The sequence below is a fragment of the Corvus moneduloides genome, chromosome 1 (assembly GCF_009650955.1).
Source record: "Corvus moneduloides isolate bCorMon1 chromosome 1, bCorMon1.pri, whole genome shotgun sequence".
Lineage (NCBI taxonomy): Eukaryota > Metazoa > Chordata > Aves > Passeriformes > Corvidae > Corvus > Corvus moneduloides.
In genome coordinates, this window is record NC_045476.1 from 4217073 (window position 1) to 4242746 (window position 25674).

Below are 25674 nucleotides of genomic sequence, written 5' to 3' on the forward strand. Positions count from 1 at the left end.
AGTTCTCTGCAGTGATCCTCTCAGAAATGGGCACACCCAGGCTGAACAAGCAGGTCCAGCCCACACCATGGTTTGCAGCTCTCTGCGGTTAGTGGCACACCGGTCTGTGGGCAACGTCACTGGTATTTTGGGCACCCTCCCCATTACAGGTCCCTGAAGTCTGAGTCGTCAGTGGATGAGACCTGTGGCAACTGTGGTTTAAACCTCTTCAGCCACCTGGTTTAACTGATGAGTTGATTAATATCTATTTTCAGATTGTGGGGGCTAATCTAGAAAATTAAGGAAGTGACAAAAGAAAAATGTATCCAAAGGGAAGGCCTTGGATGGTTCCCAGTCCTGGGAGGTTGTGTAGTCTCCATCCTTCGAGATGTGCAGAACACAGCTGGACACAGCCCTGGACCCCCAAAAGCAGAGCTGGTGGCTGATGGTAAGGTACCAAGTGGTGCCTTCTCCAGAGAGGGATGCTCCCTCCCTCAGCAGCGAGCAGCAGTACACACATGCCAGGCAGGAACACGTGGGAATGCCAGGAGATGGTTTATCCTCAGGTCATCCCCAGCCAGTGACATCGGGGCAGCCTTCAGTGGCTGCAATATTCCAGCCGTCCTTCACAGGTAGTTTTTTGTCAACAATAAGCTACAAGTGTCCGCAGACACCGCTTTCTGCCGCCGAAGGTGGCTCAGCAAACACTGCTGGGGCTGTCTGGTTTATCATTACTCTTCCCCTGGGAGGGCAGCCCAGTTAAACACTCCAGTGCTCTGTTACATCTCCATTCCAGTCACTAATCCTGACAGCAAACCTCACCCCTGCTCCCCATCGCCCTGGGCTGCCCCAACCCAGGGCTCCTGTGAGCACAGGGACACCCAGATGGGCCTTGCAGAGAGCAGAGGAGCAGGGGTCTTCCCCGAGCACTTTTCCCCTTGGAACAGCTTTGCCAAAATTCGGGACAGTCAGAGCCAGACCCCGGAGCTGGACCTCTTTGGCCCCAAGAATTAAGGCAGTGCTGAGCAGCACCGCACCTTGCTTTGCTCCACAGAGACGGAGAAAAGGGCGGAAAAAAATCCCTCCTGTGCCCTTCTAAACCTGGACAAAACAGGTTTTCGATGAAAGCAGTTCTTAATCATTATTCAGTGAATTCAGAGCGGTGGATATTTGATGCAAACAGAGAGTTGGTTGAAACTCTCCCGTACCGGCTCCCTCTTTGTCCCTCCGTGAGCCTGGGAATGGGTGTGATCTCCGGGTAGGAGTGTCTCTGCGGTTAAGTAGAGGATTGAATTACCGAACAGTGCTGTTCCCGAGCTGACAAGGTGGCAGAACAGTGAACAGAAAGTGCCTTGAAACTCGGCGAAGAGGAGAGAAGGCGCTGGGCTTGGTGGAGAAGGGACACCTGCGAGGAGACCGCGCACTTTCCAGCAAGGTGAGCAGCCTCCCTGCACCCCTGCTAGTTTTAATAAGGCCTGAACTGTTTAATCACTTTTGTTCTGTGGAGCAGTAAGAAACAAACAAAAAATTAATACGCTTCATACTTTAAAAAAACCCCCAATTTCTCCCGTGGTGCAAGCCAGGATGTGTCTACTGAAATGAGCCCACCCTGATTTACATCGTTTGGGGCTGGAACGAGCAGCTCTGAGTTTGCCAAGAACCCGTCCGGGCTCATATCAGCTCCGAGGACACATCTTTTCCTTTAGCTCTCTGCACAGACTGGCTCTGATTTCGTGCAGCCACCAATTAGCAGCGTTTTGTTTGGGCCCGGATTGTTTCATGCTTCGCTGCCGTGGGGATTTGCCGAGAGCTCGCCTGCCTTTGGGGCGCAGTTATGGGTCCAGGCAGCCACCGAAAGTCTTTGGAAGTTCTCATCGATGGGTTTTATTGTCATCCGATCGACAGATTGCTAATGGCCGAGCTGCTGGGCTGCTCTGCTCTGTAAATAGAATGTTTTCTCATCCTGCTCGTTTGAGATGCGAGTTGCACTGAGGTAAAATTGAGTTGTAATGGAGTTGAGCTGCAGGCTCACTTGCCAGTATTTTTCTTAGGCGTGCCTATTAGGAGCATAAATATTTAACACAAAGGAGAGCTGATATGAATTAGCATCTGTGGGAGGTTCACGCTTATTCAAGGCTGCCCGAACGCAGATGTAAACAAGTGTTACAGCAGCTGAAGCAAACTGGCCCCGCCAGAGCAGCACTTAGATGGTGAATCATCCAGGTGCTTTTTACACACCGCGGCTAAATGGGCTGATTAGAGCCTGCAAAGTAGAGATTAGACAATCGCAGGGCACCGGCTCTCCTCTTCCGCGGGGTTTTACCGCTCCCCAGGGATGCCAGGTGGAAGGCAATGCAAGGACGGGCAGATGAGAAAAAAACCCCTATAACCGTCTTCCCTCACCTTCCTCCTGGCAGAACCAGGTGAGTCTCCCCTCCTCCTCCTCCTCCCTGCACAAACAGGATGCCTTTATCCTCCTCCAGCTCCTTTTCAATGGCAGACACAGAGGTCTCATGATGTTTTTTCCCAGGCAGGACTTTGAGGCAGCAGTTGCCAAGGTCTCCCAGCTGGGAGCAAAGGTTTTGTGCCATGGCTGCAAGCAGTGTCATCCTGATTTCCTGTCTTCTCCTGTATCTTGGGGCTCCAGGTTAGGCTGAGTCAATAAATCCCTGCTCTTGCATGGCCAGGGAAGCTGAAGATGTCCACCGTGGCTCCTGGTCTTTTCCATGGAGCTGTGCAGGCTTTTCTGGACTTTGAGCATGGAAGCTGTTTTCTTTTCTGTTATGGACCACCCATCCTGCGGTGATCCATGCCCAGCTGAGGAAGAGGCTGGCTCAGACACCTGCCCCGTGCTTGGGAAGGTGCTGGGGCTCTGCTCTGTGCTGGGCACATCCTGCTGGACTAAAAGCCTTCCCTCAGTTCCCACAGAGTTAAATACACCATGGCCCACTTGGAAGCAGAGCCCTGAAATGCCCAGTGCAGCGGAGGGAGCTCAGGGCACAGCCAAAGCCGTGGTGCTGCCTTGGTGTTACCTGCCCCAGTAGCATTTCTGTCACCCCTGGGGAACACATGTGGCACCACTGACCCTCCTCAAGGTCCCCCCTTCATCACATTTTTGTGTCAGCTTTCTGAGAGTCACTCTGGACTGACACAAGCCACAGGCTGGGCTTTCCACGTGTGAAATGTCCATCTGCAGGAGGAAGGACTCCAGTGTGGCCACACCACACCCAAAATATCTCTGCTCCAGCTCTTTGTTTATTCACATATATTCTTCAGCTTCTCTTGTCCCCTCAGAGGGACAGATCCTTCAGTCACCAGGGGAGACACTCTCCCATAACTCATTAAAACCGCTCCTCTCCTGAGCTCTCTCTCCATATAATACAGCCCTGGAAATGGGCCTAATTATGGTTTATCCTGGATGATTATACATTTCCACTGTATTTCCACCCATTCTGGATGTGAAAGGAATGCAGAAAGGGGTGAATATTGTCACTTACAGTCTTTGGCATCTTTCAGGCTGAAAAGTCCAGGCATTGGATGATGTGCATCCAATTCAGTTGCCTTGATTTCCAAGGATCTCTGCTTGTAACATAAACCCTCTCATTTGTTATCTGTCTTTATCTGAGCCTCTTCAGGCTTATCTGAGGCAGTGCTGAGTACAAGAACAGTGGAACTTGTTATTACCTTATATCCACGTCAAAGATGTGGCACGGGGGGACGTTAAATTGCATGGTTGGGCTCCATCCTGGGCAGTTCCTGTGGAAGGAGCTATTCAGAGGAGTCGACCTCTTCTACCTAAAAATGTCCTGTTGCCATGCCCTGGGATGAAAGGAGGGGTTTGTGCCTGGCCCTTTATTTAAAACTGCTCTTACAAAAACAGCTGCGCAGGGTGGTGCTAGAAACCGTGTTCTTTTTTGGGTTAGAGAGACTATCTGGGTACCCATCTTTCCTTTGAGAGTGTGCTGGAGCCTGAATTACTGTCTGTTGTTGCTGTCCCACCCATCCCAGTCTTTCAGATGCCTGGTTTCCTTCCTGGTGCTCAGACAAAACTCCCATTGGCAGCTCCGGGTGAAAAAGGTTGTCCAGGATGAGTGGCTCTGTCTAAAGCTGTTTTTGCAGTGTTTCCAGGGATGTTTTATTTGTCTGCCTTTGAGGTGCTGCTCTCTCTGCCTTCATTTCTGTCCAGAGAAGCTGAGTGGCACCTCCAAAGTCCCAGGAGAACCAAGAGCAGCCTCACAGCCCACTGGGGGTTGGAAGGGCTGGGTGACACAGTGACAAACGCACCACGAGTGAACACAAGCCTGGAGAGTGACACTGCTATGGGTGACTGCTACCAAGAAGGTGTGTGGTGCTGGTGTTCCACTGAGAGGAGATCCTGGGAAGGGCTGGCTCTGCTTCCAAGACCTTAAAGCTCAGGAAAGGCAACTCACAGCCTGGCTCAGCACCCATCCCCGGGGAAGCTTGGGCTGGGTTACTTGGTCCCCTTTCGTTTTGACACAGGTCAGGTGTCCTTCATTAGAGTTGTGTCAGCCAATACTCACAAAGGGTGAGCTTCCCTTTGCTGCTTGAGAAACAAAACTTCCCCCTGAATAAACCTTTTACATCTCGCTGGGCCAGAGATGGAAGCGCAGAGTCACCCACAGAGCACCTGCTTTCATTTGCAATCCAAAATGGAAACCTGGTTTGGTTTTTTTGGTTTGTTTTTTTTGTTTTTTTGGCAGAAGTCCCGGGTTTCTGTTCCCAAGTTTGATGTCATGCTTGCAGGTCTGAACTGGGACAAAACTGAAACAGTCCCTTTTTCTTGGTAGTTTATGTTTACCTTGCCACTTTCCACTGGGAAGCCAGTGCTCTGGGACCAGTTCCCCAGCTGATCTGAGTGGAGGCAGAGCATCTCTCCTGCTCCATCACCACCAAAAAAAGGTCCTGAGGGCAAGGGCTATTCAACTGCACTCATTAAACTGTGCACCAGGGAAAAGCTGCTCTTTGTCTTGCACACATACACATGTGTGAATTCTTACAATAAATATAAAACTATTACGTGCAGCAGCAAAAATCTTAACTCTTAGACTTTTTTTTTGAGAAGGATGTTTTGTGAGTGCCAGGTGGGCACTGGCACCTGGGTTTAATGAAGGTTTTATTTGTGGTATTTGTCTCAGTTCATGCTGGCAGAATCTTGGATGGGACTGAGCCCCCACACTCTGGGCGAGTTGGAGGGAGGTGTGGCAAGCTGGGCTCTCCACCCAGGGGTTTTCCTGTTAGGCCAAGGGAACAGCAAGTCCCTCCTGTCCAAGATTCACTGGATCTGCCCTGGAGCAAACACTAGGAAGAGGGAATCACCGAGGGGGAGCCCTCCTCAGACTTGTGCAGCTGAAACTGAGACACCCAAGAGGAGGTGGATAAATCCCAGCCTCTAACCCCCTCTCCTACCCTTCCTCCAGGCTCTGGATAGGAAGCTGTGGCCTTTTCCTCAGTTTCAGCTGGGAAAATGGTTTTGGTTGGTTGTTTGTTTTTGTTTTTTTTTTTAGTTTTTCTATTTCCTGTAAGCTTTTGAAGAGCAGGTGCTCCCCAGGGCTCAGGAAGGTCTTGCACAGGTGAACAAACACACTTTCCTACCTGATGTCTCATCTGATTTTATTTAACCTGCAGCCACGGGGTTAAATAATGCTCTGTTAAAATGCTGATGTGGGAGAGGATGGTAATTTTTTTCTTGGAGGTGGTGAGTAATTAGAAGGTAGTTAGAGAGAACCTGAACCACTTCAGTGGAAACCAGGAAGAGGAATTAAAATGGCTTTGCTCTCCTGTGTGCATCTCCTGCTCTCACTGTGGTGTGAAGCCCTGCCTCTGGGTGCAGTGCTGGTCCCTAGCCAGGAATCTCTCCCTCTCACCAGGGGAGAAAGAACTGAAAGAAAGGAAAGATTTGTTCCAGATGAATTGGCAAGCTGCCTGCTCACCTTTCCCTTGGGATGGCTCTGTGCTGTTCCTGACTCAAAAACCCCACGGAGAGGGGCCGGAGGTGCAGTGGTTACCTCTGAAGTAGGTGTGCACCAAGCTGAAACTTAGTATTCGACAAAAATGCACCTGGCACCACACGAGGGCAATGCTGCTGCAGGGGGCTTGTGTGCAGAAGGTTCTTAACAGCTTCTTGTGCCCCTGTTTTTTTCTCAGGGACCTTCAGAGAGAGGTGGGTTTGCACAGCAAGAATTTGTTCTCGGTCACAGGGGCTGATCTCAGGGAGAAGCTCTTGCAGCTCAGCCTCTGCTGCTGCTTAGGAAAGCTTTGAGTCTTTTAGGGCTGCCCTCAGCCTGCCGAGATCCTTCCTGCCTGGAAGAGCCTCCTGCTTTCAAAGACATCCTGGGGAAGAAGGACTTTTCGGGAAAAAATTCAGCCAGGAGCTGCGTGGGTGCTCTGACCTTCTCTGCAGGACACCAAGGCAAGGCCTGCCAGCCCCACCTTCAGCCAAGTGGCTCTGCCTTTTCCAGAGCCAGCCACTGCTGAGCTCTGGGCTCCACATCCAGCGTGATGGATGTGGAAACTCAGACCGCATGACTTGGGAGCCATGGCTGAAGTTAAAGTTCTGATTTAATTGTCAGTGCATTGTTCCTACACTGTGAGAAGTTTGCTGGGACAATGCAGCTCCACCGTTCCCAGGACAAGCATTCAGCTGGTAAAATTGTAGGAGGAGGACTCAGAAATAGCAGCAGTTTGGGGGAAAAATAATCTGCTGTTATAAATCAGTTTCCCAAGACGATCTGCTTAAAGATCAGGCTGCTGGAACGCCACCAGCAGTGAGATAAACAGAGGGGTACAAGGGGATCATGAGGAGAGGTGTGGAGAGATGAGCAGTATTTCCTGGATGGAGCGAGGTGTCGAGCTAGAATTTATGGCAGGTGGAAATGCAGCTGCAGGGACTGGTCAAAGTCAGAGGAGATAAATCATGAGATGCCTTCCCTTCCAAATCAGATGTCCTCTGAGGAATTCAAAGAGGCAGATGAGACACAGATTGAGGGCTGTTGCAACTGGGAAGGTGGTTATTTCCCAGGAACCTAGTATTTCCTTGTGCTCTTTGCTTTTATGTTAGGAACAGGGGAAGGACTGGAGGATCAGTGCAAAGTCCATCCTCACAAGGAGCTGAAAGGTAAAGCTCACAGCCTCTGTGACTTTCTGGGAATGAGCAAGTATCAGCTGCTAAGACAGAGATGCCAGAAATGGCCGGGAGGAGAAGGCACAGGTTATAAGGAGTCACACTAAGCCAGGGGTCTGTTTCTTATAATGCCTGGGATGGTGGTTGGAGATGGGGTAAATTTCCAAGGTTCAAGAGACAGAGCAACTGGGTCCAGGGAACACCAGTCAGCTTTATCCAGACAGGGTAAAACGGTTATTGCTCTTTCAGAGCCTGAGAAATCACTTGTCAGGTAAATCCAGGTTTCTGCATCCTTTGAACTCCCTGAACAGGGAATTCAAACCTCTCCTGGGCTGTAGAGCACTTACAGTTTGAGAGGCCATCATTAACATCAAACCATCTCTTCATCCCAGGCTCTTGTATCTTCACTCACATTAACCCTGAACAGACTCAGCATCCTCAGCATCCCAGCCCTTGAGCAAAGATCAGGAAACACCAGTCACCCGTGGTGTCAGGTAGCTCATGGTGATCCCTGGCAGCCATTCATGGAAAGAGGGGAAAACCTGCCCATCTTAAACCAGTGGAGTCCCCTCTTATCTCCAGAGCCACTGACCCCGAGGAGATGAGCACAATCTTAGCTCATCCCATCCAGTGCCCCGTCTCAGGTTTTGATCCAGCACTACTTAAGTCTAAAAAAGCCCTCAAACCACTTCATGATCCATCCTGATGACTTTGTAGCATGGACAGGGCATCTTTTTCTGACTGGTGGAGGTGGCTGAAGCACGAGGGCCAGTCCCTGCTTTTCCCTCACTGCCAAACCCATGGGAAGGAGCAGCTTGCTGGAAGTGCAGCACCTGGGCAGAGCTCATGGCCACAGAGCCTGAGGAGCTGAGCACAGCCCAGCCATTCACTCATCTCATTTCAAAGACATTAAGTAAAGCCAAGCCTGCCAGCTTCCCTAATAAGCTGTTCCAATGTTTAATTGCCCACCGTGATCAGAAATAGCATCTTATTTCAAGGCCTGCTTTACGTAATTTTAGCTGCCAGGCAACAGCTCTTTCCAAGAAGGCTGAAGTGCTCTCTGTGGTCGCCCAGGCGTGTCTGGGCAGAGCCCTGTCCTTGGCTTGCTGGCCACACTGGTCCTGAACCGGGACTTCACAGAACTTGGAGCAGGAGGATGAGCTGAGCTGTGCTTTTTCTTCTTTTCCCATCTCCACAATACATATCCCGTTCCCTGCCTCATCACCACACTCCAGCATGTCCAGCATGGCTTGGAGGAAGGTCTTACAGCTCTATGTGACAACATGAGAGAGAAGACAAGCCCCATTGCTGGCCCTCCCCACCTATGATTGTCCTGTGTCATAAAAGCTTCTTTTTCTCCTGTTGCAACAGAGAAATAAAAGACAGCTTGCCCACGTTGAGTGCTGTGCTTCTGGACCGTCACTGTTCCTGAGCTGTAGCTGATGGGCCACATGAGGAAACTCCAGGGCTGAATTTCATTCCTCTGGGCAAAACAAGAGTTAACCACTGTCCTCTGCAAACAAAAAATGGCACCTACTTGGGCCCAGATGCCCAACTGTAGTGGAGACAATGAAAGCAATTCAACAGGCCCTGGTTTACCTCATCTAATGCCAGTCCAAGTATTCCCAATAATTAGGCCTTTCAGCCTGGAAAGGCTGGAGCCACAGCTGCTTCCTATTTTCCCAAAGCTGTACAGAGCATTAGTCATTTCACTGGGGTTTTTTTATTACCGTGACTACAGCCCAGCAAGTGCGCGCCAAAACCCAGACAAGCCAAACCAGCCTGAATTTAGAGTGTGCTTCAGGGGTTTGAAATGTTCCCCTGTCCCCCTTTTGAGTCCTCCTTTTCCCTCCCCACCCAAACAGCCCAAGACTGCCTGGAGAAATGTCCTGCTAGGTCTGGGTTCCCAACACGGACCGGGCTGACCCAAAGGAAGCAGTGATTGCTGGCACTTCCACCCCAGCTATTAATCATTAACCAGCCTTGGGAGTGACCTTGACACTTAATTAGTCATGTAGTCCTTCCTGACGGCAGAGCTTTCCCCCACGCTGTGCTGGTTGGAGAGGGGATGAGGGTTGGATTTAGCGGGCAGGAGTGTTGCTGTGATTTTGGCAGTGCATGGAGGGCAGCGGGTGTAAGGGAGACCCATCTGCCTTCACTCACTAACTTTGCTACCTGGGTTGTGACAGGGAAAGCATTGATTTTAGCTCTGGAGGCTCCAGGTGCCCCTGGATGACACATCCAGTCAAGGGGCAGCCACTGAAGTTTGGTTTTCAGGTTCTCTGCCCTCAGTCAAGAGCAGCACTTGTTCTTTGCAATTTAATTTATAGCACCTTAACCTGGTGGTGATGCCCAGCAGAGCAGCTCCAGGCCAGAAGCTGCCTTTGCCATGCAGTGGCTGCCTCTCAGCCCACATTTACGGGATGAACTTCTCTCGTCTTCGCATGGAGAGACGAAGATTTCCCTGGAAATGGTGGCGGTAGGATAGGCTGGTCCTGGAGGTGAAAGCTGAAAAAATTATTTGCATGTTACTAATGTGGGGGCAGAGATGAGCTACAGCTGCTTCTCCCTTCACAGGTAAAGCTGTGTCTGCGCCCAAGGAAGCAAATCCATCCCCATAACCAGTGATTTTCCTCAGTGAATTCCTGCCCCAGAGGCCGGTGACTCACACTTCTTGCCAATTTGCATTTCACCTAATGCTGAGCAAAACTGGTTTGACTGAGATAAGGACTACCTCAGACATTGCTGTTGAAACCCCACAGTGAACCCCCCAAGACTCTTAACATCCCCTTTTTCTTTTCTTCTTTTTAACTTATAAAAGTTTCTGCCCTTCATGATTTCAGCACAGATGGGAAGATTTCACTCCATAAATACCATATTTCGTGTCTGGACAGGAGTTGAATTATGGGATTCTCTGATTAAAACCCCGCATTAAATCATTAATGAAATTAGCTGTCTGATTATATAAGTCATATTCCTATTATTTCTAGCTTGGCCACCGGCCGAAAGAAGCTGGAAAGACCAAAGAAACAGCCAACTTTGTCTGTGATTCACACTCCCCCAGCTAAATGACTTAGGAGAAAGGGAGGGACACCCTTTCTCAGAAAAGTGGGGGGGTCAGCACTAATTGTGAGGTTTCAGATGGAGAAAGGATCCCCAGGAGTGAAGGAGATCCAAGATCCTCATTTTTAGTCAAATAGGTTTGATTGGGAATCTGTGGAGCACTGCTGGCTCTCAGAGGGTTCTGCCCAACACGACTGCCTGTGGTCAGAGGAATCTCAGCATCCTTTGGGTTAATTTTTCTGGGAGAGGTTGGGATGCTGGGAGAAGCAGGGATCCAGCTGTGTCTCACAGCTGGCCAGCTGCTGGTTTCCTGAGCTGTTAGCAGGAGAGCAAGACGGCTGCTGCCTTCCACTGGGAGAAGTGTCAGTGGTGCTAAAAAACTTCACTGCCCTCAAATATAAATGTCTTTACTGGCTTTGTTTTCAGGTTCTTCCTGTTACGATGCTGGAAGGAAAAACCCCTAAATAAATTAAAAAGATGGTTGAGGGGAAGAGGCTTCACTCAGGTTTTTCTTTGATAGGGACCTTTTGAATGTGATATTAAAAGAAAGGAGGGGTCTTTCGGTTATTGAGACCATGTTTTTGTATTCAGTTTCTGATAGCCCTGTACTCCACAGCTGGTGAGTCAGGACAACATTTAGAACAGTGTCTGTCTCCTCTGTGGACACTGAAATATCTTCCTGGATCTGGCTTTTAATCTCTGTGGGTGTCAATCACCTTTCTGGGAATTGAGGTGAAAAATGTCTTTTTTTGTCCTTGCTGTTTGTCTTCTTGCCTGGAAGCTCTCTGGAGGAGCTGAGAGGGAGCTGAAGGTGGCTGAATGTGTTCCTGAGGCCACATGGACTCAGTCTCCAACAGTCCTTCAGCTCTGTCTGTGTTCAGGGAGGAATGAGTCTCACTCCTGCTGCTGAGCACTGCCAGACTGTGCCTGCTCAGGTAACAGAGAGGTGTTGGGGCTGTGCTCAAAACACCCCTGGAAAAACCTGCATTGCTCTATACCTGTGCAAGGAGCTAGGGTCTGGCAGCTCTGGGCTGTGGGAGATCTGGATGGACCAATGCTCCTGCCTGTGGCAGCATTTTTTGTTCTCTTACTTGGTGTGCAAACTCTCCAGGGTGACCAACACTTGTTACGCCTTTGTGGTGCCACGTGCAGCACATCCCTCCACGCTCTCCTAACACGAGCCGTCAACACCTTCTGGCAGGGACCACGTCTCTGCTCTTCCCCTCCTTCAGAAGAACAGTGAGCCGTGTTTTCTCTCGAGGCTGGCCCTGGATTTGTGAGCAGGATTGGCTCACAGGGGGAAGGCTGATGTGGGGTGTGCCCCTAGACAAACACAGGCTGTCCCGTGGCCGCTGCAGCAGAGTCAGCTCCGATGGGATGTAACTCCACGTTTTTATGTACATTTCTTGGGGGTTTCATTCGCTTCAGGAAGTTGCCCTGCAAACAAGCTGGGTTCAGAAGTTGTTTCTTGAGCAAAAACCTCAGCAGCAGGAACAGGGAGCATAGCTAAGGATAGTGATGCTGCTTTTTTTTCCCCCACAACTGGTAGATACGATAGAGGATGGATGGGAGACATCCACCCATCAGAGGGGCAGCTGGAGACACCAAAACCATCTCAAATATTCTCAGCAACCTTTGTGGGGGCAACTTGAAACCTGCTTCTTCCCCATGCAGGCAGCAGAGTTTAGGAAGCTGCTGGGCTCTGTGTAAAATAGACATTTTGGTTATTGACTGGATCACTGTGTGCTGTGCTGGCTGTGCCTGCAGGGAGCTGGGAGCCTGGTGCCCTGCCCTGAGATACCTGCCTCAATTTAGACCTGAATCTTGTCCTGAAGTAGAAAGGCTTCATTCGTTGGGCTCCCAGTGCCCCAGGGCCAGGGGACCTGACTGACCTGACCTCCAGTGACTGGCCCAGGAGTGCACAGGATTCCTGGAGGTCCACCCGTGTCTCCTCCACCTCGTGCCATGGTGGGAACAAACCAGTACTGATGTCAGGTCCCACACCCCAGTGGATCCTTTCCACCTGTTCAAATCCAGGGAAAACAATCCCCCACCCAAGCAACAGTGTCCTATCCAGTGTTTGCTGGGCTGTGATCCCACACTTGGCTTGGCCCTTCATGAGCATGGATAGCCTGGGAATGGGGGTTCATCCCACCTAACTGTTAATAGCAAAGAGACAGAGACACTTCAAAGTGTGGATTATCTGTATTAAACCTCCACTGATGGTGAGAGCAACCCAGCTGACCAGCACACTCACTGTTACATCCAGTTATATATATATTTTGTTTTTTTCTTCCTTTGCCTTCTAGCTCAGACTGCAGGATGACAGACGGTGACACAAATCTCCCAACCATCGAGAGAAAGCTGGGACTGCAGATATGGGGCATAGAGGTAGGACAAGAGCGGTGCCACGTGTCCTCTGAACATCTGTGTGTGTTTATGTTTTAAGAAAGATGAATTATTGCAGTAATCTGTGTGGGAAAAGAGGGTCCTGCAGATAAGATACAGCGGGAAACAGACTCAGTGTCTCCCCATGAAATGTTCACCATGTTATTGTTTTGGTTTCCTGCTCTGTAAAATAGAGATGATAATATTTACTGAGGAAACGGGAATGTGGTGGGACTGAAACCATTCCTCCAGCACCGGAGGCTTTTCTCACCCCTTTTTGGAGCCAATGCAAGGCTGCTTTAACACACCAGAAACTCTCTGTTCCACCAAGAAGATGGGTTATCCATAGGCAGCCTTAGTCTACACCAGCAGCTGCTTGAAGACACCTATTTTTGCAGCAAAGGCATTCTATGGAGTCTCTTTGTACTTTTTCTGTGCCTTTCCTGCTCTGTGTCACTGCAAGGAGAGATCCTGCAGCCTGTGAGGTCACCTTCTGCTGGTGATGGTGTCTGATTTTGGACTGGAGCCAAGCTGGGCTCAATTCTGCCTTATTCTGGCCCAATTCACCAAGAACATTCCCCTGCCATGGGAATGGGTTTAGATTGAGGTGCAGAATCCACTCAGGGAAGCAGTGGGAAGAGGCTCCAACATCACCAAGTGACATTCTGCAGGTCACAGCTATGTTCCAAATATCCCAGGGCCTTCACCTTCCCATTTCTCTCCAAAGCACTGCACTGAGCTGCTTTCCAGAGGATCTGTAATTAGAGCCGTGTGGGTTCACAGGGGTCAAGCTGGTATGCTGGGAAACAAGTCGGGCCAGCAGAAGAATGCGTGTCTCCAATTTCAGGGAACCACAGAGCCAGCTCCAGCCCAGGAGCTGCCTGTGGACCAGTGGGTGGCACATCCAGACACCTGCACTGGGCAGGCATGGCTGGTTAATTATGCACTTGTGCCAGAGGAAGTCTGCAATTAGGGTCTGGAGGGGTGAGGGACCCATCAGTGTCCTCAGCTCTGTCTTTTCTCAGCACTGCTGGTTGTCCTGAACCCCTGGCAGAGTGGTTATCCTAACAAAGTGCTGGAAGTTGTCCTTGAACTCATGGGCACTGAGTAAAAACAGTGCCCAAAACTAAACCTAGGATGAGATGTGCTTGCTCTCCTGGGAAATTCCCTGCAAATGCAAGCTCTGGAGCACTTCAGCATGACCTCCAGGTCCAAATCCACAGGATTGCAGAAAAGCAAGGAGACTAAAATATACTAGTCAGTCTGTCCAAGCAAATTCATAATTTTTCCCTTCTCACCCCTTAGTATTTTGGAGAGTCCCTCCAGAAGTGGCTTTTCCCAGCTCACACACAGCCCTGCTTCTTCCTTCTCCAAACTCTGTCACCTCAGTGTTTTGTGCACCCCAGCCTGTCCTGTTTCACACACACCAACTTCTGGTTCTTCACTTTTAGCAATGACCCCAACTCTGATCTCCTTACAGAACATGAAGATGGTTCCTGTACCTGAAAAAGCTTATGGGACTTTTTTTGAAGGAGACTGTTACATCATTTTGCACGTAAGTAAGACAGCAAACCCTGGTCTCTGGTGGGCAACTGGTTCGACCCTTTTTATTTAGATTTGCCTGGGTTCCTAGGTACCCTGTCCTGTGGGAAGAGCACTGCTGAAGTGGTTGTGCGTGTGTGCTCACCATCTAATCATGGATCTGAATTTCACGTGGCTGTTGCGACAACACTGTCTGTTTAGTAAATCAGAAGTTCAGAGGAACCATTAACTTAGTAATTCATTAAAAGTTTTTATCTTCCAATCAACTGAGTCATGCCCAGGCATGGCAAAATCACCAGTACATTCTTGGAAAACTCAGTCAAGGCCCACATTTAAATGGTTTATGGGAGTCCTTGGGGGATGTGGGATGTGACCAGCTGGAGGGTCTCATTTTTAGCAGGTGGTATGGGATATGAGGATGTTCCATGTCGTGTGTCACGTCAGCAGCAGAGGCTCTGCAGCCCATCTCACGTCCATCAGCCCCACCCAGATTTGATCCAGATCTACCTGCAACCAGCTGAACCTGGGCTGGCCAGAAGCACGAGGGACTGCTGAGAACCAGCTCAGCTCTGTGCAAACTGCCTCGTGTTCTCAGATATTGGCAGGAGGATGATGTGTTGCACTCACCTCCTAAAATCCCTTCCAAATCTCTTCATCTGCATAGAACAACCGAGGTCCCATTGTACCAAAACCCATCCATATGGTGGAAACCAGCAGCGTTTCCCATTTCCTGGTCTGAGTGTGCCTCCTGCAAACATCTCTGCCAGTGGGGAGGCAGCAATGCCTCCACTGCCCCACAGGGACCACGTGCACACCTGCCATGTGCCAGGATGGGAAAGCAGGCTGGGATAGCACCAGAGGATGAGTCTTCTGCTCAAATTCCCCACACACGTGCCTTTAAGGTACCTTCTGAGTGCTGGAAGCCTGAGTTACAGGCCCACAAACATATGCTTAGAATACTCCTTGCAGGGAGCTGAGAGTGTAAATATGGATTTTGAGGCTCACAGGCTCAGCTTCTGTTGCAACAACTTCTCCAGGCAGAAGAGCCCTTAATCAGCCCACCACTCTCCTTTTCCTGGAAGACGGGATGGTAAAACCACTCCTCTTTGCATTCTACTTCTTCACTGGAGTCTCCCCAAACAAAGATTGTCTGTGGCACAATGGGACTTTGATCATCTTCAATAGCAATGTATTAAATTGAGCAATTTTGCCACAAATTAATTATCTGTGCCTGAGGAACAGAGCTGTATTTTATTCAACTCCTTCTGCTGTGTTTCGCTGTGGTATCACTGCACAAAGCAAATAAACAGAACTTAGTGTCAAATCCACCTTATAAAATGAGCCTTTATTACCTTTCCCAGGTGTCCACGATGGGATTTAACACAGTGGGTGCTGAAAAATAACTGGCACAACTCAAATAACACTAAGCACACCTTCTTCTCAGCCTGCTCGCCTACTTTTTCTAGGCTGCTGGGTTTTTTTGTAATGAGATGAATCCCAGCATGCACACACTGGCTCAGCTTCATTTGGAGTTATGTCTGTTTTGCAAGTCAGCAGGAATTCCGAGGCAGTTTGTGCTGCTCTGTCATGTGGTGTGAGAAAGACAACAGGAAAGAAAGGGTAGCATCTGCAGGCAAATAAATAGCAGTGTGCATTGCATTTCAAAAGGTGATAAGCGAGAAGAATCTGCTTTAAGTCTTAATAACAAAATCTACAAGAGCAGGACAAGACGAACACATTAATTTTTGTAATTGCACAGGAGCTCAGTTTTCCTTGATAACAGGAGTTATAAAAGAATATCAGTCAGAAACATCCTTCAGTTCAGTTTATAGAATCCATAAATGCTCTGCTGAATAAAAAGAGCTCCAGACCGAGCTCCCAGGGAGTACCTGAGGCTCTGTCCTCTCTCCCCGTGCTCAGGAGAAAGGCAGAACTGGGGAAGGACTCTGTGGTAACTTGATTTCGAAACACAAAAATGGGCTTTGTCTTCATCCTGACTTGTCCTTCCCACCTCTTCCAGACCAAAAGGACCTCCCATGGCTCCGCTGTGGATCTGCACTACTGGATTGGCAAGGATTCCTCCCAGGATGAGCAAGGGGCCGCGGCCATGTACGTCACCCAGCTGGACACGGCGCTCGGGGGCAGCCCCGTGCAGCACCGGGAGGTGCAGGGACACGAGTCCGAGACCTTCCAGAGCTATTTCCGCAACGGGATTATGTGAGTAGCTCAAAATGACCCGCAGGTGGTCGTGGCCCCTGGGGTTCCCCCTGCTTCTCTATGTCTCAGAGCCATCCATAGCTCAAAAATGTGAAAAGTATAGATCAGCACTGAGATTGGTTAAAATTCAGAGCAAAAAATTCCCATTTTGAAGGAATTATTTATACCATTGAGTTTGTAGCCGTGGCATTCTCTTCCACTGGTCATTTTCCCCGATATTTGCAATAATTGCATCTTAACCTCCCTTTTGTTCACCCCAGGGTCTTCGTTCCTCTCCTCCACAGACTTTCAAGTGCCCATTCAGAGCACTTCAGACTAATATCCACCCTGAAGTGAAGTGCTGATTTGGCTCATACTGGGAAGGAAGTGGAAGGAAAGTTTGAATTTCTATCATTTAAAAGATACTGTTGAATATATGATATGTTGATATATTGAGTCCAATCCCAGGGTGTTTGCTCGCTCTGGGGTTTTTGGAAGGACTCCAGTCACTGTCCTCCAAGGAAGATCTTCATTGGCAATAAACAGCCTGAGTGCCTTGGTTTCAAACAGCTGAAGGAAACTCAGATGAAAACCCATCCCGGGTCAATATCCTCCATCCCAGTCTGGCTGGGTATCTCTATCTTGTGCATCTCAACAATCTCTCATGAATCTCCTCAGGACTTCTGAGACAGAAAAGTGCTTTTAGCCTCATCTTAAAGTAAGGGACAATGAAGGACTGAAAATCAGACTCTCGAAACCAGTCTATTTAGAAACCTATCTGCCTCTGAAATCAGCATGAATTAGAATTCTTCTGGGTCTAAACCACATCCCTGTGGTCAGTCAGGAAGTCTGAGGCAGAATGAGAAATTAAAGCGAGCTCTTTCCACACCTTGGCAGGTGGACTAATCACCAGAGCATCCTTCTGTGGATGTTTTACACCAGGCCAAACAAGTCTAAAGTGCTGTGAATCACATTTCTGACCACAGTAGCCAGTACCTTTCCAGCTACAATAAAATACATCTATTACCCACATGGCAAAAACTATAATCAACAATTGTCCCTTTTTTCCCCTAAATGGCAATTGCATTGTGTAAATTATTACTGCAGTGTGAACAATGGATCTGTTTTCTAAAATGGTCTAGGATATGTAAGAGTGGATTAGACTTGCCCAAAAAACATTGAAAGAGCTCTGGGACTTCCTTTGGGGTTGTGTCCTCTCGTGATGTGACTGTGCAAAGTTGCCACAAGAGAGGGGATGGCCTTGTGGCATGATGTGATAATAGTGCTGACTGTGGCTACTGTAAAGTGTGGTGTTCAAGGATGGAAGAAAAAAATTGGGAGGTAAAATCTGACAGACAGTGTTCTGTACCTGTTCACAGTTTTGTTCTGCTTCTGGCGACAGTTTCGTGTCTAAGCTACCTGTAATAGAAGAACTATTTTGAAGAAAACTAAATTTTAGCCGAAGGTTTGTTTTCTGCCAAGTCTGTTTCGTATTTTAATTGAATGCTTATGGATATTTCAATTTTGGGATGCCACTGCCATGGTTAATGGGATTTTCGGTTTGGTTGTGTTTTGTTTCCATTGCCATCCCTGACCTGCCTGTTCAATTTCTCCCAGGATGTTTAATGCTTGGAATCGATGACCTTTAAAGTCTTGTCCAACCCAAATGATTTTAAGATTCTGTAATTGTGTGCACAGCAGCAACACAACACCCATAAGAGGCAGACAGACACCATGATAAGGGCCCTGAAGAGCAGTGAGGCAACACAGCATTTGCCACTGCAATTTTAGGACTTTGAGGTTATTTTTCCTTTAGATTTTTCAGATGTCGCCAAAAGCTTGGGATGTTCTCAGAGGATAGAGGGGAAGGTATTTTCTAACCAGCTCTAACTCTATTCTCTGCTACACAACAGCTACAAGAAGGGAGGAGTGGCTTCAGGATTTAAGCATGTGGAGACCAACATGTACAACATCAAGCGTCTTCTTCAAGTCAAGGGCAAGAAGCATGTGTCAGCCACAGAGGTAAGAAGAAGACCCTGCTCTTCTTATGGACCATTTCTGCTTCCCTGTCCTCCTACACTCATTTTTGAGCAGATTTGCCTGGTGGGTATCTCATTTCTGCACAAGAACTTCTGTTTCAGGATAGTTTTCAAGTCCTCACTTGAGGGTTTGGTGTTACCAAGAGAGAAGCCACTGTGCTCAGTGAAGAGCCAAGTGCCAGCAGAATGAGCACTCACTGCAAAACTGTTCTTACATCCTCAGGGACAGGTTTGCCATGGCTGTGACATGGCAGCTCTCCTTGTCCTGCCCACTTTGCCAAACTCTCTCATTTCCCTGTGGCAGGTAGCGCTCTCCTGGGACAGCTTCAATAAGGGAGATGTTTTCTTGCTGGACCTTGGTAAAGTGCTGATCCAGTGGAATGGACCCAGCTGCAGCATTGCTGAGAAATCCAGGGTGAGTACAGGTGAAAGTCACTTGGTTTAAGGTGGCATTTTTTGATGCTTAGGGAAAAAAAATAATAAAGAAAAAACTCAGTGTTTTCACAGCGAAAATCTTAAGAGCAACAACATGGATATGAGCAAGGTCAATAATGATAAATTTTATATTTGCCCATCTGCTGGTTCTAGAGGCCTATGGAAGTGCTTTGCTGCATTTCAGGCCTCAGGCTGGGTTTCACAGGCAGCCAAGGGCACATCACTAGTTCCAGCCCCAGAAAGTCATCCAGCTCCCTCTGGAGCTTATCTCTATCCCTCTGTGCCCTGTAGTTTGCATGGCATAGGGTTAGAAAGTCAGCAGCTCCAGCAGGGTTAGCTGCAGTAACCAGCCCAGGGTAGATTAATTTTAATTTTTTGTTTACAGAATCAACAGGAAATTCCGGCTTGGTCAGTATGAGACAAGCAGGAGTGCATTACCCAGGTGCTGATAGGTCAGATCTATAGCTCTTGAGGCACTTTGCAAAGGGATCATTATCCTTATTTTACTGATAGAGGAACCAAGACACCGAGATATAATGAAGCAGGATATGGCAGTGGGTCATCAGCAAAGCTGGTGGCCGAGCTTGTGGTCATTTTAATATTAAAAGACAGGTGGGTCTGCTTTGTGCGTGGTGTCCCTTGATGAACTGGGAGAGGGGGAATCTCCATAGGGAATGCCATTTTTGGGCACAGTGAAGATCCTGTGGATACTGAAGAAGATATAAAGCGATCCTCAGCACAGGAGGGGGAGCAGGTTCATGGCTGCTGGGTTCATCTCAGGCCTCAAGCTGGTCATTCCCTACATCTAATAAAGAGAGGAATCTTTCAAAGCTAATGCAGTAAGAGTCATGGAACAAAAAAAAATTCAATGGAAAATGGAGATTTCAGCCTAATTAGCTGCTTGACATTTCACGCTGCTTCTTTCACAGAAGATATCCATGTTTTTTGAACACTTGAAACATTTCAGTGTAAAATGTCACTGCGGGGCAGCCGGGGTCCTGCAGCTCTGCAGCATCCTGCCTCATTGGCCTCAGCATGTGTGCATCTCTCCCCCAGACCATCCCACGAGACCACTGGACCTGCTTGTGTACAGTCACACTCAGGCAGTGCCTGTTGTGGCTCCCACACGCCTGTGCCCTGCGGGAGCCGCATCAGCAGCGGCTACAATCAGCAATATTTTCCTATGAGTTAGTTAATAACCAGGCATTACAGACATATCTGCTTCTTTAATAGCTAAATTTGGAGGACACTAGGAGCTTCAGAGAGCTGTGATAACCTGGCTTGGGCTGTTGGTTCTCAGTCATTGCTTGGGGTCCGGGGCTCGCTGAATTTGTGGTGTGTGTCAGGGCTTACCCCTGCGGGTCCTTGTGCAGGGTCTTGCTCTGGCTCGGAGCATCAGGGACAGCGAGAGGGGCGGCCGTGCCCAGATTGGCATCATTGACAACGAGAGGGACTCCCCAGACCTGATGCAGATCATGAGGATGGTGCTGGGCGAGAGGCGCGGGGAGCTCCGCGACAGCATCCCCGACACCAAAGCAGACGAGCTGCAGAAAGCGAACGTCCGGCTCTACCAGTAAGTGCTGGGCTGTGCTCCAAACCCCATCCGTCTCACAGAGGGCTCTGTGGGGTCTAACTCAGCTCGGTGGCTCTGTCTTGCAGTGTCTATGAGAAGGATAATGACCTGGTGGTGCAGGAGATGGCCACCCGGCCCCTGACGCAGGATCTGCTCCAGCACGAGGTGAGAGAAAGCCAGAGTGGCCTTTCCAGCGAGAAAGGGAGGCTGTGGCTCACTTTGTTTTCAGCTGAGCACCTGTTTTCTGGAAATTATTGGGCCTTCCATCACTAGGACAACTTAGCCCTGCTGTTAGGTTAGGACAGCTTAGCCCTGCTACAATCTCAGCAGCCGGAGGTAGGTGGTGTGTTGAAGCTGTTCCAAGAAGAGATGGCAAATTGATGCTCTCAGCCAAGGATTATATTAGCTTGGCAATCACAGTGAGGGAGAGCTGCATACCAGGAATAAATTCCAGATGGAATGAAGGCTTCTTAATACCTGATGTTCAGGGATAGCCTTCCCTCTGCTGACTCCGGAGCAAATAAATACCCTGCTCACAAACCCAGGGAGATTTGTTTTCCTGCTGTATCAAGTGGCTGGTCTCAGTGACCCACCCTGGAAGGAGATTTCCATGACAGACCCTGTGCACAGAGTTTTTCAGAAAACAGAAGCTTTTCCTCTGACTAAAATTTGGCAGAGAATTGCTCATCCTTAATTCTCTGCAGTGCAGACCAGCCTATTCCAAAGCAGCATTGTGCCGCAAGCCTCCCGCTCCCCTTTTCATCCTGATGTCAGCCTTGTTAAAACCTCAGCTTCCCTTTGCAGACATATGAAGCCTTTGTTTTTCCTTTCATAGTTCAGTTTGAAAAAGGAGCAGCCTTTGGTCCCACAGCGTGTTTGGAGCACCAGCTCTCTGCAGTGGGGATGGGCTCAGCACACACCTCATCCCCTTCGGGTTCGGGTCCTGCTGCGTTCACAGCAGTGCAACACTTTCAGCTCCAGATCAGGGATCTAAATGAAGGCAGATTATTCACGTCTAACTTGGACCTTTCCTGCTCCTTTAGTAGCAGATTTGGGTGTAAATGAGCACCACCAGCAGCAGGCTGGGGGTGATATTTCAGCATACACTTCTCCTGGTCCCTTTTAGAGGTGGTGGTGGTTTTGGTTTGAGAACTTCTTCTTTGAGGTGGTAATAGCCAGTTTTGGGCAATGCCTAAGAAAAACACATACTTTAACTAATTACAATTATAAATCTGCAGCCTGGGCAAGATGTGCCCACACCTGTGGACCCCTGCCCTGTGGGGTTGGTGGTAGCTGTACTCTATTTATGAACCACGATAAATTCATCCTCTGTTACTTCTGATAATGGTTGCACCAGGGTTAAAGCTCTGCAAGGCAGAGAAGTGAGCTATATATACATCTAACCTAAGTCTTCAAGAAGGATCCAACCTGATCAGGCTACAAATGATGAGCTTTTCCTGCACAGAGCTTTTCACATATGGTTTTTTCTCTTTCCTGTTTTTTCGGTTTAACCTCAGGACTGCTACATTTTAGACCAAGGTGGCTTCAAAATTTATGTCTGGAGAGGAAAAGCCTCCAGCCCAGAAGAGAAAAAAGCAGCATTCACTCGAGCTGTGGTGAGTTGTAATATAGTGCAAACAATGTCGTGGGTGGCTGATATGTGCTGATCTAGATCTGACCACTAATTACAATTAAGTGTAGGTCTTGGGGAGCTGGCCTGTGTAATAACAGAGAGAGAAGTTAAATGTCTAGGGGAGGCATGATGACATAAACACAAATTTGTTAGTCATCAAATTGTGCTAGGACTAAGACCTGCCACTAAAACTAAGAAAAAAATGGTTAGAGAAAATAAAAGGAAATACTTTTCTACGTGGTAAATAGTGAACTTCTGGAATCTGTTGGTTCAAGGGATGGTGGAGTTAGAGAGGATCAGCAGGGTCAAGATGGGATTAGACAAATTCATGGTCAAAAGGTGGGTAAACAGATATGAAAGGGGCTCTGACATCCATGTGTTATCTTCTGTCAGAGCATTCCTCATCTCTTCCTCTCAGAAAAATTAGCCTCAAGGGAGCCCAAGCAAGTAAGGCATTTGGTATTTTTTTACAAGTTGGCATGCTGAAGTGAAGACTGTGGGGTAACATAACTTCTAATTAGCCATTTACTTATGGAAGGACCATAAATGGCCTCATCTTCCATGCGATCTAACTAGGAGATAATGAATTTCAGTGGTTTCACCTTCAGTAAGGTCCTACCTGGAGACACCCAGCTTCAATAGGATTGCAGCTATTGTCTCAGAGAATAAAAGCTTAAAAAAACTCTGCCTTAAAACTTATCTCACTGTCCTCTCTGCTCCTTTCAAGAGCTTGACTCAGGCTCATTTTAGTAGGCAATCAGCTCTGCCAATTCTGGCCCTGAGCTACACATGTAGAACAAAAGATATGTCTTTCTTTCAGTGTGGCAGGTGGGAGGGATGGGAGGACCATCTGCTCTGCTTTTCCTTGGGGGCAGTGTGTGGTTGCAGCTTTTACAGCTGAAGCTGGATGCTCAGAAAGCCACAATCAGGCTCCTTCCCCGAACCACTGCTGCCAGCACTGCACCTCGGGTCATCCTGGAGCCTGCTGAGATAAACACAAGAGCGGTTCCCAAAACTGAGCAAGGATTTTGGCATTGTGGCAGAAGGCAGAATATGTTCTTCACACTCATATTGTATCAAGCACCTCTGTTGAAGTAATCTTTTAACTCAGTAGTAGCACTATTGCAAAGAAATGATATGGGTTTGGGGAAAAAAAAAAGAAGAAAAAAGATTTGTGAGAGTTTAATCCCTTCAGAACAGACTTCATGCTCTGGGTGCTTAGCTGCCTCCACCCCTTCACTCCCATGCTCGCTACCAGGCTACAGGCAGGACAGTCTTCCTGGCTTAGAGAGGGACAAAAAGTTTGGAGAAAAGGGGTAGGGGTAGGGTTCAGTCCCCTAAAGACAGAAATAAACATGGATACCACTGCGAGAGTCTGCTGTCACCTCTGATTAGTCTGAATGCAAGTCTTGGGTGAATCCTGCCCTGTATTCAGTGAGGGATGTTCACTCTTGGGGCTGGTTCAGGTTGACACCCTCCCTCTTATATCTGTAAAAAGCTCACTGTGTCCCCACTAATGACCTTTCTGAACCCCACCAGGGCTTTATCCAGGCCAAAGGCTATCCTTCATCCACCAACGTCGAGGTGATCAATGATGGAGCAGAGTCAGCCATGTTCAAACAGCTCTTCCAGAGGTGGACAGAAAAGAATGAAACACAAGGGCTGGGCAAGGTCTACACTACTGGCAAAATTGGTGAGCACGTTGGTCCTGGGTTTGTCTTTCCTACCTGTGCTGAGCAATAGCTGAGGGAACATCATTCACATCAGCTGTCTCCTGCCTTCAGGATCTTGAAGTCTAATACACATTCTCCTAGTGCCTTGTATTTTCCATCTCCTTCAGTAGATGGAAAGGGTTTGTGATCTCAGTAACATTCAGCTCTGCTGAATTTTATTATATGAACAAAATTGCCACTTAATCTTAAATGTGAATGTTGGCAGAGAGTCACTCCCCTCTGAACAATTGTATGTAAGATTCCCACTTGCAGAACTTCCAAATTTCCTTTATAAAGGGCTAATGCTGAGCCTGATAAGGATTTCTGCTTTAATTTACACTGGCATCCATCCGATCCCCTCCTGGTGTCAGTGGAACGATGCTGTATTTGCACCGGGTGTAAATGGTGTATTTATCACGCTGCTGAAGGGAATATTGCAATGCATTAACCCCGAAGACTAAACAATTCCAAAGAGAGAGAACTTGTTGATGAATGATGGGGAGGTGACAGAGATGCTGAACGTCTCCATCAATAATAGCCTGAGAGCCACAAATCTCTTTCCCTTGCAAGTTCCCTCTTTTCTCTCCATCTCTGTTTTTCTCTGTGCTGTCCATCAATACTCTCTTTGTCATGAGCTGGAGAAATGTAGGCATTTTATTTCTGAAACCAACATTTTAAAAGGAGGGAAATGTTTATAGATTTGGAGAACAATCAAGAATTTCCAGTCAGGAGGCTACGAATATTTTTACCAGCCAGCCATCACTGGAACATGCTGTATGGCCAATTCCCGCCTGTAACAGGTCAACACTGAAATGTGTGAGCTCTTGCATTTCCCAAAATCAACACTGGTTTACTGGGGGCAGGAGTGGCTTCTTGCAAACCTGGGCTGTATAATGGTTGTGTGTGAGGATGATGGGAAGGGTTTGTGTCTTTTTGTGCATTCACTGTGTTCTTATTTTTATTCTGCTGACACACACAGCCAAGGTGGAGCAGGTGAAGTTTGACACCACCCAGCTCCATGCCAGACCAGAGCTCGCAGCTGAGCAGAGGATGCTTGATGATGCCTCTGGGGAGATTGAGGTGAGACAGCTCCTTTGGCTGACAGAGGGTGCAGCAATCAGCCTGTTTCCAAGCTTCACTTGATTTGTTCAGCTTGGGGGAGACTGAGGATGCACCTCATGGCAGTTTACAGCTTCCTCACGAGGGGCAGGCACTGAGCTCTTCCCTCTGGTGACCAGTGACAGGACATGAGAGAACACCTGAAGTTTCAGTGGTGTGTTAGCCAAAGGGCTGTGCTCTGTCCTCACCTTGACTCCACTGCTGCTCACCGAGCTGTTCCGTTCCCTAGGTGTGGAGGATTGAGGACTTGCAAATGCAGCCAGTGAATCCCAAGGCATACGGGCAGTTCTACGGGGGTGACTGCTACCTGGTCCTGTACACCTACCTGAGGTCAGGCAGACCCCACTACGTCCTCTATATGTGGCAGGTAAGTCAAAGCAGAGCAGAGGGTACTCTGCTGTGCCTGCTGTACAAGCCTAAAGCTGAAAGAAGTAATTGCACACAAAAACCCCAACCCAAGCACCCAGAAGAACTCAGATACCCTTTGCCCATCAGTTTCAAATACCCCAAGCTGTCCTTTGTAGGCAGCATGGACACTGATCCCGAAATGGCATCGGATTGAGCACTGACGAAGTCAGAAAGAGTGAAGGATGATGGGGCTCACAGTGCTGAGGTCAAACTTTGGAGTCAGACTGTCCCTTAAAGCCTCACTTCCTGGAGTTTTGAGGGTATATGAACATCTCTGCTTTCCTTTTTAAAGTATATTTTCATGCAGAGAGAAGCTTCAAAAATGGGGCTTTAAAGTCTACAAAACCAGAATGCCAGTGAAATTTAAAGATCAGGAAGTTTTAACTCTGATCTCACGACACTACACACTTTGGGATTGGCAAGATGTTGGATTGTGAAGAGGTTTG

General features: G+C 48.4%; 1 protein-coding gene across 2 annotated transcripts in view; it reads left to right on the forward strand.

Annotated features, from left to right (window-relative positions):
* Positions 1–1218: 1218 nt before the first annotated feature.
* VILL (villin like) overlaps positions 1219–25674 on the forward strand; it is a 33553-nt gene continuing 9097 nt past the window's right edge. For both annotated transcript variants that reach the window (XM_032097298.1, XM_032097385.1), the window contains exons 1-12: positions 1219–1414; positions 12493–12574; positions 14052–14126; positions 16134–16330; positions 18223–18331; positions 18653–18763; positions 20157–20356; positions 20443–20521; positions 21874–21972; positions 23529–23682; positions 24681–24781; positions 25050–25187. In XM_032097298.1, coding sequence (XP_031953189.1) covers positions 12506–12574; positions 14052–14126; positions 16134–16330; positions 18223–18331; positions 18653–18763; positions 20157–20356; positions 20443–20521; positions 21874–21972; positions 23529–23682; positions 24681–24781; positions 25050–25187 — 1332 coding nt within the window. In that variant the 5' untranslated portion in view covers positions 1219–1414; positions 12493–12505. The remainder of the gene's footprint in view (positions 1415–12492; positions 12575–14051; positions 14127–16133; positions 16331–18222; positions 18332–18652; positions 18764–20156; positions 20357–20442; positions 20522–21873; positions 21973–23528; positions 23683–24680; positions 24782–25049; positions 25188–25674) is intronic.